General features: G+C 33.0%; 1 protein-coding gene across 3 annotated transcripts; it reads left to right on the top strand.

The window, feature by feature from the left end:
* Positions 1-1,003: 1,003 nt before the first annotated feature.
* LOC109063222 (G-protein coupled receptor family C group 5 member C-like) lies at positions 1,004-11,138 on the top strand. Of its 3 annotated transcripts, XM_042768000.1 has the most exons (6): positions 1,004-1,307; positions 4,609-5,671; positions 9,040-9,140; positions 9,353-9,463; positions 10,055-10,098; positions 10,632-10,765. In XM_042768000.1, the coding sequence occupies exons 2-5, from the start codon at positions 4,621-4,623 to the stop codon at positions 10,058-10,060; spliced, it is 1,269 nt and encodes a 422-aa protein (XP_042623934.1). In that variant the 5' UTR covers positions 1,004-1,307; positions 4,609-4,620; the 3' UTR covers positions 10,061-10,098; positions 10,632-10,765. The 3 variants fall into 3 exon arrangements, with proteins under 3 accessions (XP_042623934.1, XP_042623935.1, XP_042623932.1); XM_042767998.1 differs by lacking the exon at positions 10,055-10,098 and having other exon boundaries at positions 1,005-1,307; positions 10,632-11,138; XM_042768001.1 differs by lacking the exons at positions 9,353-9,463; positions 10,055-10,098 and having other exon boundaries at positions 10,632-11,138.
* Positions 11,139-12,326: the final 1,188 nt, after the last annotated feature.

Below are 12,326 nucleotides of genomic sequence, written 5' to 3'. Positions count from 1 at the left end.
CAGAAATGGATGAAGTCCTATACAGAGTACTACACCATAAAACCAGATGTAGATTTAGGTGTATATATAAAACAGCATATTCAGCTGTATTGAGCTGCAGTCAGATAAATGAATGTAAGGCTGTATAGGTAGAGCAAAAGGGGATCAAGATGTAACCTCGAGCAAGACATCTGACCGCAGGTTGCTCCAAGGCTGTCTTGTCACTGCTGGAATAAACAAATACGGGAATTGCAGTTGCACAGTACATGTGGAAAAATATCAAACAAACTAGACTAATCTGTAGAAAATGTGAGTAGTGCTCACTCGTGAGCAGTCGAGATGAATAGGTAATGATTATATAATGATTTTCCACTAGGTGGCAATGTACACACACTTTTAGAAATATAATTCTCACATGATTAAGTTTTGAACCTGTTACTTTTATGCTTGTAAATGTGAAACGTAGATAACATAAATATAGATTTGTAATGTTAATATAGGTTTGTAACACTGCAGAGACAAACAAGTAATGCGTTTTGAGCATTTAATACGAGTTTTGGCATATTTTAAATGGGCAGCATATGGGAAGATTCAATTTGTGTCTTCGTTTTGCCTCGATTCTTTTTAAAGTTCAGATTGTCTTTTCATCTCTGTTCAGACCCAGAAGAAAGCACAAAAAGAGAAATAAAGCTATTGTAAGCTTTACCTGTGTAGGCTGGTGCTGGGGTAGAGTAAAGCTACGCAGCGTTGAGGCCTCAAATGATCAGAGCCTAGTAGTAAAGTTAGTAATGGCTCTTGGGATGTGCTGTGTGGATAGACAGATGAAGCTGAAGCTGACAAAATACTAACTCCACCATAAATAGCTCACTAAGGTGCCACTATGATTTATGATTAATATGACTTTATTTCCCCTCTCAGGTTTTTTTTTTTTTTCCTAGGTAGTGAAAGCAGGCGCGCTCCCGACAGTGACAGCAATTGCAGGCGAGCTCGAGAGGGACGTGCAAGCTCGTGTGCGCGCGAGAGAAACTGAGAGATTGAGTCACATCACTGGCGGCTGAAAGCTATCAAAACTCGCCAAGTGTTTGCCCTCGACTATCCTTGAAGCTTTTTGAAGGTTTGTTTGCCTGGAATACAAAGGGAACATTGTTATTTTTTTTTCTTTTTCTTTTTTCTTCTTCAGGGTTTAATACCTCACCTCAGCTCTATGGCACATTCTGGCGTCGCGATGTCTTACTTATTTTCATGCACTTGCTGCTACAGATAAATTTGTGCTCATATACCAAAGAGTGACAGAGCAACGACACAGTATCTGCGTCTGACTGTAAAAGGTGAGCTTGTTTTGTTATTTTCTTGTGCACCTTCGTGATTTCGTACACAGATTTGCACTTTTACAAAATGTTTGTGTTTTGTATATTAATTTATTGTGTTAGTTGTAGCTTATTGATATTAATCGCATGAGCTTTGTTTGTTTGTTTATATATATATATATATATATATATATATATATATATATATATATATATATATATATATATATATATATATATAAACAAACAAACAAAGCTCATGTATATATATATATACACAGTACAGGTCAAAAGTTTGGAAACATTACTATTTTTAATGTTTTTGAAAGAAGTTTCTTCTGCTCATCAAGCCTGCATTTATTTGATCAAAAATACAGAAAAAAAAATGTAATATTGTGATATATTATTACAATTGAAAATAATTGTTTTTAAATTTATTATACTTTAAATTATCATTTATTTCTGTGATGCAAAGCTGAATTTTTAGGATCATTATCACATGATCCTTTAGAAATCATTCTAATATGATGATTCATTATCAAAGTTGGAAACAGTTCTGCTGCTTAATATTTTTTCAGAACATGTGATACATTTTTAGGATACTTTGATGAATAAAAAGTAAAAAAAAAAAAAAAAAAAGAAGCTATGTTTTTAAAATATAAATATTTTGAAATAACAATATACACTACTGGTCAGTAAATTGGGGTCAGTCATTTTCTTTCTTTTTTTTTTAAATAAAATCAATACTTTTATTCAGCAAGGATGTGTTAAATTGATAAAAGTGATAGTAAAGAAAATATATTATTAGAATATATATTATTAGAATTTTTTTTTTTTTTTTTTAATAAATGCAGTTTCTTTTAACCTTTTATTCATCAAATATGTTAGACTGCAGAACTGTTTCCAACACTCATAATAAATCAGAATATTAGAATGATTTCAGAATATTAGAATGATGTGATAGATGGATGTTACATGTGACACTGAAGGCTGGAGTAATGATGCTGAAAATTCAGCTTTGCATCACAGGAATAAATTATTTTTTTAAAGTATATTCAAATAGAAAACTATTATTTTAAGTTGTAATAATATTTCACAATATTACTGTTTTTTCTGTATTTTGATCACAATAAATGCAGGCTTGATGAGCAGAAGAGACTTCTTTCAAAAACATTAAAAATAGTAATGTTTCAAAACTTTTGACCTGTACTGTATATATATATATATATATATATATATATATATATATATATATATATATATATAAATGTGCTTGTGCTTTGGTTTGTTTATAAATGCGTTGGTGAAAATAACATAAGACAATTATATAGACACCACTCAGTAGCCTAATGTTTGGGGGTTGTTGGACATGTTTTATTGCGGTTTTATTAATGCTATTAGGGATATTAATAAACTCAAATTCAGCTTCATCTGTCAAATTATCCAGTTATATTTAAGGAATGAAGAGAATCTTTATTCACCTGCTCAGGTACGCCCAGTCAGTCACAGACACGAATGCCTGCCTGTGCTGCGCTCTGATTGGTGCGTTGTAACGGACTGAATGATGTGATTGGCTCAAATGGTTGTATGTCAAAATGAGTTTAATTGTGTGGATAAAATGCCGAAAAGAACGAAAAATGCATTTAAACCTTGCTAAAATTTTTCATGATATTACTGAAAATGTCATATTTAATCACTACATTTTACATGTCTGTTAGCACTATATATTTAAGTGGATGTGTACTGAATATTCTAAATATAGGTAGGCTACTGTATTTTTAAGCTATTTTAATTTATTTTCAAAGGAACGAGCATAGTATGTAAATTAAGTACAATAGTAGGAAGAGCTACAAGGAACATAATAAATACTCTTCCCTGGAACTCTTTCCCAAGAATGTGAAAAAAAAAAAAACCCACAAGCCATTTAAAAAAAAAAAAAATCCTGCTTATTCTAGTTTTGAACTTAAAATAATAGAATGTTTGTTGTATATTTTATGAAGTGACATTGTTAACATTTATTGTAGAAAAACTGTTATCCTCTGCTGGAGCTTGGTTATAAACAGAACATTAGAACTCTTTTTTTTCAACCATCCAGCAGGTGAACAACTCTCAGACCTTGATTTCATGTTATGTTTATTTTTAAGGCCCTACATGGTGTTCATCAGTTCAGACACCTTTTTACCTTGTATGCCTGTGTTACTGTTGTGATTTTCAGAGAGTTCTTCCAGTGCAAGAGTCAAAAATATTATGTTTATGTACTAATATAAGTAGTCTTTATCCATCTGATATGAAAACATCTGACTTCAGTAAAGCACAAACTGTAATGTAGCAGTTCCTGAAAGAGTACTCAGATACCTGAGGGAAAGTACTGATTAAGTAATGAAATCAGTATAATGTGATCAAACAGACACAACCCGTTAACAATAAATGGACTCACTTCTAGTTTGATTGTGTGTTTACAATTCATTGGAATTCAATTCATATCGGTTAATCTTCACAACACAATAGAAAATGAAGGTAGTGTTTTTAATAGTTCCCTTTCTTACTAAGTACTAAATGAAACTTTGAAGCTCTAGCCTATATGGTCCATTTGTCATTTGGTATATTTTTTTCTACTTGATTCACTCTCTTCAAGGTTTTGAAAGTGGAACTAAGAAATTCAATATTTTTTGTAAGTCTAATTAATTATTAACAGACAAATCTGGATAAGATAGAAATTGTAGAAATTTCTGCTCTTAAAGATTCATTTTTGCCCTTCATGTATGGTCACACTAGATGAATCAGACCCATTCAGGCAGTGAATCATGAATGAGTTTATAACTGAATTCCTCACTAAACGATTCATTTTTTGGACATGTCTGATTCAAAATGAACCGGGAACCTGTAGAATGATGTGCACATAAGTTTTATGAGTTTTAAATCAGTGTTTACTGCCTGTTTGTCCATATCACAACACATATATTCACAATAATTTATAACAATTAAAGAAAACATTAAGATATTTTACATTAAGATATTTAATTTATTTTAAATCATGATTTAAATTATGTAATCTTGTTGCCCATAATCATTGCAATGTCTAAGTAGTTTTGCACTCTCAAAAGTCTAGAGAATTCACACCTTTAGAGAGCCAAACTAAAGGCCAGGGTGGGCAACCATTGTGGAGCATGAACCTGTGAGTGAAATTTGAATGGCTTTGATATTGTTACGATCAGGACATTGTCACTCCCTCACTGGGTGTGTGAGGGAAGGATTTTGAGCCAGTATCACTCAGTATCTTGTAACTCTTAATTTTATGCTCATTCTTGCTTTTCTCTCTTAGGTGCTGGAAACCATGGATCACCTCACTTCCAAATCCCAACGTTTTCATCATCTGCTCTTCATCATTCTATGCATCTTTCCTGGATCACTGAGCCAGACTTCAGCCCCCAGGGGCTGTGGAGATAATGTGGAATCCTTGTATTACAACGTCTGTGACCTGACTGCAGTCTGGGGTGTTGTAGTGGAGTCATTTGCAGTTGCTGGTTTGGTGGCCACCCTGATTCTTCTGATCGTGCTGCTAGCCAGCCTTCCCTTCGTCACTGACAAGAAGTGGCGCAGTTCGTTAGGGCTTCACACAGGGTTCCTCATCTTCACGTTTGGACTGTTCGCCCTCACATTCGCCTTCATCGTTGGGAAGAACTTCGCCACATGTGTGTCACGCCGCTTTCTCTTCGGTGTGCTGTTTGCTGGCTGCTTCTCTTGCCTTCTCATGCAAGCCGTGAGGTTGAACATACTGGCCAGGAGGAATTCGACGCCCAGAGGTTGGGTTTGGTGCTTGGGGGCTCTGGGGCTCTGGCTGGTAGAAGTTGTCATCAACACCGAATGGCTAATCATTACTATTGTGCGATACCCAACTAATGTCACTGGAAATTTGGCTTCTGCTTCTGCTACTGCTGTTCCCTGTATTATTGAAAACCAGGATTTTGTCATGGCACTCATTTATGTTCTAAATCTACTATTGGCGGTTGTGGTGGCATCTATACCCATATTGGCAGGCAAGCACAAGCGTTGGCGCAAAGATGGAGCCCTCATCCTGGTCACAGGACTGTTATCTGTGGGCATCTGGGTGGCGTGGATTGTCATGTATGTGTATGGGAACGCAAAGAACGGTGGGCCGACATGGGACGATCCCACATTGGCTATAGCATTGGTTTCAAACGCATGGGTGTTTCTGCTACTCCACACGGTGCCGGCGGTGTGTAGCCTGAGTGAGGAAGATGAAGATGCAGCTGTTGAGGAAAATCTGTACCCCAGCAGAGGGTACGAGAACATTTTGAAGGAGCAAAGTCCACCCAGCATACATATTGAAAATAAGGCCTTCTCTATGGATGAGCCCAACGCAGGTAAATGGAAGCTTTTGAGTTTCTACTTTGTGTTCGTCTTAACTTTATTATCTTTGCTTTGAAGTTATCTAACTTTACAAACTAGTTTTTATTGGGGATCCATAATATATCTGTATCCATATCGCTATCAGCTATTAGGCTGATTGGAACCTGATAATATAAGGTTTTTTTTTTATAAAGATATAAAAAAGTGGCAAACCATTAATGATATTTTTACTGTATATTTATTAATCTATTTAGCTTCTTTTTTTTTCCAGATAAAACTTTATATTTTTGTCCAGTTTTTAACAATGTTAGTGTCTTTGTTGTCACATGATCCTTCAGAAATTAATCTAATATGCAGATTTGGTCCTCAACAAAAAAATATTTTTATTATAAATGTTGAAAACAGCTGTGCCGCTTTATATTTTTGTGGAAACAGTGGTACTATTTTTCAGGATTTTGTAATAATGTGAAAGTCATTACTATCACTTTTCATTAATTTAATGCTTACTTTCTTTTTTTTTTTTTTTTTAAGTATAAATTAATTTCTTAAAAAAAAAAAAAAAAAAAAAAATTCTTACTGCCCCCAAACCTTTGAACAGCAGGTTATCTGTGATCATTCTTTACACAATGATTCTGGTTTCTTCATAATTCTGATCGCAATTTGCATTTGACATATTCTGAAATTACCTTTGTATGTCTGTGCAGTTTTTATATTCAGTACAAGTATTCAGATAGATAATTCTAAACAACTATTTATTCACTGTGCAAGTACTGTAGTTGATCTGTAGCAGACAGTTTACGCTGACACCCATTATAGCGCCTCATATTTCATTATAAAACAATGTGTGAAATCAGGTCTTTAAAGGTAAAAGTGTCTGTTTTCACATTTCACATAAATACTGTAGACCATAGGTGGCTCTGTTGCTGAGTGCAGATGTTCCAGAACTGTTAACTGACCCAAACATCATGAAAATCATTCTGATCAAGTATTTTTAAGAATTGATTCTGAATTCCTAACATGTAATTACTATTATTTATGGATCTGAAACATCTTAGACATTGTGTACAGCCATGTAGCCTTGCACCTTTAATTTGTGCCGTTTCAAATGCTCCATGCAGTGATTCTGAATTAAACTAATCGTGCCAATTAGCTATATAATCCAGAAACCCAATATGTCTGTGTATTCTAACATACACTGAGAGGAGAAGGAGCGTGTGACTTTGAGAGAGGACAACGCTGCAGAACATGCTGGAAACCGGTTTTCACGATAACTTCTGCTTACAACCCTGAATTTGATATGCTGATGTTTGAATTCACTTAGTCTAATATCTGATCATACCACACTGAACACGCTGTTCATCTGTCGTCTCTTCCTCTCTCTCGCTGTCTTCTCACTATCTGTCTGTCCCTGCCTATGTCTCTTTCTCTCTTTGTCTTTGCAGCTGCTTGTTTCCTCTAGATAGCCAAACATGCAAATGTCTTTGCTGCCTTTTGATGTCCATGAACTTGAACCCAGGTAGCTGAGAGTTTCCATGCATTTGTTCATTTAGTGCTATGGGTTAAACCATTCTATTGTTAATCAACAATATCCAACTGTGTTTACTCAACCAATAACTCACAGTATAGTCACATATGTTCAATCATGTATCAGTAGCGTGTTATTGATACATGACTGGAGCAAATATCAATAACATTTCCTCATCTTCAATATTTACATAGCATCTGTGGTTTTGTGATATAAAAGGAATGCTTCGGTTTGTATTGAACAGAGAGTGCTGGAAAGTTCAGGAGACATATCTCACTAGTAAATGAACACCCGGAGCTAAATGGAAGACCTGTCCCACCCTGACATGAGTCAATAGAAGCACAAGCTACTCCTATCTGACTCTCTGTAGAGACCCTGAAGTGTGTGTTTACATTATCATGTCTCCACGGATACTGAGGTGTGGCAACGGTATCATCAGTGTTAGGCATTTCACAGAGTGAGAGGACATTTCTGCCCCACTGCATCATTCCAACCTTATCAAACCGCACTGTGTCATATGCCTTCTAAGTGCACATGATGTGGTGGTTAAGATAACTTGAGATATTTGCTAAGTGACTGTGATAAAAGAAAGGTCTACTTTCTTGGAAATATAACATTGTTTTATTGTTGCTGTTGTCCTTCAAAATAAGCGATTAAAATTTTCTATATATATATATATAATTAAAATATAATATTGCACACTACCGATCAAAAGTTTGGGGTCGGTGATTTATTTATTTATTGGTGTGTCTTGTTTCTCAACAAGGCATTCAGTAAACTATTAATATTGTAAAATATTTTAACAAATTAAAATAACAGTTTTCTGTTTTAATATTTTTTCAATAAAATGTAATTTATTCCTGTGATGGCAAAGCTGAATCTTCAGCAGCCATTATGCCAGGCTTCAGTCTTCCAATATGCTAAACTGGTTCTCAAGATATGTTTTTCATATTAATTGTGAGAGTGAAAAACATTTGTGCTGTTTAATATTTTTGTGGAACCTGTGGTACTTTTTTTTCAGGATTAATTGATGAGCAGAAACAATAGCATTTATTTAAAATGTTAATCTTTAGTAACATTTATAATGTCTTTACTGTCACTTTTAATAAGTTTAATGCATCTTTGCTGAAAAATATTTATTTTAAAGTTGCTGACTCCAGATTATTATATCTAATCACAATTATATGTGAATATTTGCAATTAGTTTGATTTAGTCTGTGTATTTCCAGTAATGTTTTCAAGGAATTTACAGCTTAAATTATATTTATATATGTATTTTTCTTACATTCATATTTATTTATTTGTAAATTAAATATTGTTATTTAAGTATCATTGAGATCCTAATTTTTATTAATATTTAATTTTGGGGGGTAATTTTGTTGTTACTGTATATTTATTAGTCTATAAACAGATAATAAGATATTGCTCACAATTCAGATAATAAGATATTGCTCACAATTTTTAAAAAAGTTATATATATATATATATATATATATATATATTTAAAAAAAAATTGTATTTATAGACTAATTAAAAAACAAAAACAACTATTTATATTTTTTTCAGTTAACATTTTTATTTCAAGAAACAAAAATGTTTTATTTAACTACAGTATATGTATTTATATTTCTAAATAAATCTGCTAAAGAGTTGGATTTCAACGTAAGTGTCATACAAATCTGAAATACATTTTAAACTACTGTACTATTATTCAGGGTAAAACAGGTTATCTATTTGCATTTATTGCATATAGCAACTTTGAACTATGTGTATAAGGAATATCGTGTATTACAGAGGCGCCATACTCAAATCATATGCAAAACAGCTAACATTTTTGTTTTACCATTGTTTTCTCAGGTAACAAGCCTGTGTCCCCATACAGCGGCTATAACGGCCAACATCGAAGTTGTGTTTACCAACCGACAGAACTGGCCATCATCACCAAAGGAGTGAGCAATGTGAGTGCACATATTTTACTACTGATTTGACTATGCATACAACAACAAAGTTTTGTGGTCACTTTTCACAAACAAAAACTACAGAGAACTACACATTTTTAAAAGTCCACAAAAGAACCTTATGTACATACAGTATATGTCTTGTAGCCCCAATGTTTTTGTGCATTTGTGTGTTCACCTGTCATGTCTATTTGGACTGCTTTTGGCTGTAGCAAAAGATGGAATCATATCAAAATATAATTCCACGAGCATCCACAGGAGCCCAGAGCGGCGGCACCAGCCCCTCCACACAAGTTGATGATATGAGACAAATATATACAAATGTATGTAGAGCATTATTGATGCTGTGTTTGATTGCTTCGGGTCTCTCCAGACTACCGCCCTTTGACTTTTAGCTTCCATTCTTCTTTTTCAACATGCATGCGTGCTGCCCTAGAATTTTTTTTCTCTTTATAATGATCTTATTGATTGTAAAGTTTCTTTCAGTTTTGTAAGGGTGCTGTATGAATACAAATGGAAAATATTTGTATTATATTTACCATTAATTTGGTATATTTGATATATAAAGGGATGGTTTTGTTACTTGTAAATGCCATTCTTTCAATCAACAGATAAATGTGCATATTATAAATTAAACTCATAATCACCCACACAAAACAACATCATCTTTCCTGTTGGTGAAGAAAAAAGAATCTTCCTTGAACTTCTCTCATTCTGTGTCTCTCTTGATTACACATGTCCGTCGGGAATTCTTCTCCCTCTCTGCCTTGTCATTCATTCATTCTTTCAAGATCTGCTTTCATTCCTAAAATGGTGACACTTTAACCTTCTGTCTGGGATGGTAGAATTTAAAGGCCATTTTTTTTGTCTGTGTTTGTATGTGTTAATTATTTTTATTTTCATTTTTTTGTAAGGTATGAGAGTGTGGAAGAAGAAATCAGATCTAATAAACTAAAGTGTATGTTTTCTGGCATTTCTTTTCTAAAATCATTTAATTTCACTCAGCTTTTCTCACCTCTGTCACAGAAGGTGTCTGTTTGTCGTCTTATTGCTACGTATTTCATCTTTCTGCCAAAGACTCACTGTTACAAAATTACATTTTACATTCAACTATTAGTTTGATTTAATCTGCATATTTTAAGTAATATTTTCAAAGCATTTACAGCTTTAATTGTATTTATGTTTTTTGTCATTTAAACAGTATTATTTTAGAATTGTTGAGATGCTAGTTTTTAATTAATATTTTTATTTAAAAAAAATATATTTTCCATTTAAAGTTTTAGTAATTTTGCTGTTTTTGTTTATAACTGTCAATAAAGTTTTTATTATTTTTATTATTATTATTATTTTGCATTTTATTTTGTTATAGTTAACTTTTTTAGGTTTTAGTTGTAGTTAACTATAATAACTTTGATTTTAGAGCAATTTGAAATATTTCCAGATTGATCCAGATGTACTGTAATCTAATATTTCCTCTGTTTCTCACTGTAGGGAAATTTCATCAGAAGACCCCAGTGATCAGCTCATGCCAACTGTTTTTTTTTTTTCCTTTCTTTTTTTCTGGTGTTTCTAAGTTAAGATTTGTGATTTAGTTTTTTGTTTTCCATCACTGTGCTCAACTGCATAGATAGACTTCTGTGAACACAGACTAAATGAGCAACAGATAGTTGGTTTGCTCCACTGAAAGCCAGTGTGTTATTGGGTTATCTTAATGAACCGCAGAAGACGTTGTACAGTAATGGCTTGTTTGTGCATGGGACACATTTAAAAGTTTATTTGTACAAATGATTGTATAGACTACTGCAATGCTACCAGTTGTGTTTACTAAGAAACACAGACCAGCAAAGGACTGTAAAATAAATGTTTGCTGGTTTTCTGTCACTCGTCCTGTATAAGGAGTTTTGAAATGCTGCTTCTATCACTGTAAACTTAGGTGTAGTAACACCATACATGTGCATAAGCTTGACATTACATATATAAAATGTGCAATCACAATCATTTTGGTGCAGCAGCAAGACTGATTATTTCATTATTTTCTCAACTTTGTATTTATAAATTAGAATGAAACTCCAGCTGAACAGAATACCTTTTCAAACCATATGCAAATGTTCTGCTTATTGATGTAGATATTAAAATTGTGCTCTAGGTACAAACAGCTTTTCCATGTGAAAAACACAATTTTTTGAATTCTGTAATGTGAGACTGTTTGTGCATATACCAGGTCATAAGGACATGATCAGAATAACTTCTCAAAGGGAAGTTAGTCGAATGGAAAATTCACATTGTAACTAGTGATGACATTTACATAGGTACTGCTGATAAGTTCCTCAGTACGTCAGCCTGAGCTACAGGTACAGGGTTCCTGATGGAGGGATATGGAACAACAAATGACCAAAGCACAGAACATAATTTACACAGTTGGTTTTTGTATTATTGTAACTGCATTAGCAATATACTGATGTATGTATACACTACTGTTCAAAAGTTTGGGGTATTGTTTTATTTTTTTTTTTTTATTTTTTTTTTAAGCTTTCTATTCATCGAATAATTATTTTTTTTTTTTATTAAGGTTTACACACAAAAAAAAAATATTAAAGATTTTTGAAGGATCATGTCACACTGAAGACTGGGGTAATGGCTGCTGAAAATTCAGCTTTGCCATCACAGAAATAAATTACCTTTTTTAAAAATAAATTAAAATAGAAAACAGTTATTTTAAAATTTTAGAATAGTAATTTCTTTATTGTATTTTTAATCAAATAAATGTAGCCTTGGTGAAATCTTATGCAGACCCTAAACTTTTGAATAGTAAAATAGAAAATCTGCATTAAAATTAATTAAAAATTCCATGCACTGTAAAAAAAAAAAAAAACGCTGCTGCAACTAGTTTTAACAACTTAAAATATGTTTAAATCCAGATAAAACTAATCTTAAGTTAACTAAAGTTATAATTTAAGTCAAGCACAAACACTTTTAAGTTGAAACAACGCTTTATTAATTATTCTAATGTTGGATTTTCAGTCGTTATCCCTAATCGCAGCAATCATTTTTTATCGTCAATCCAGAGTAGTTTTAACGTACTTGGCAAAGCCAAAAACCTTTGAGAGTAAATAAGTAATACAAAGTACAGACAATGTCATTTTAGTATATGTGTTTGTGTTAAAATTAAAATGTTGTGTTTTGTTT

Source organism: Cyprinus carpio, chromosome A12 (assembly GCF_018340385.1).
Source record: "Cyprinus carpio isolate SPL01 chromosome A12, ASM1834038v1, whole genome shotgun sequence".
Lineage (NCBI taxonomy): Eukaryota > Metazoa > Chordata > Actinopteri > Cypriniformes > Cyprinidae > Cyprinus > Cyprinus carpio.
This window is presented reverse-complemented; position numbering and strand designations above follow the sequence as displayed.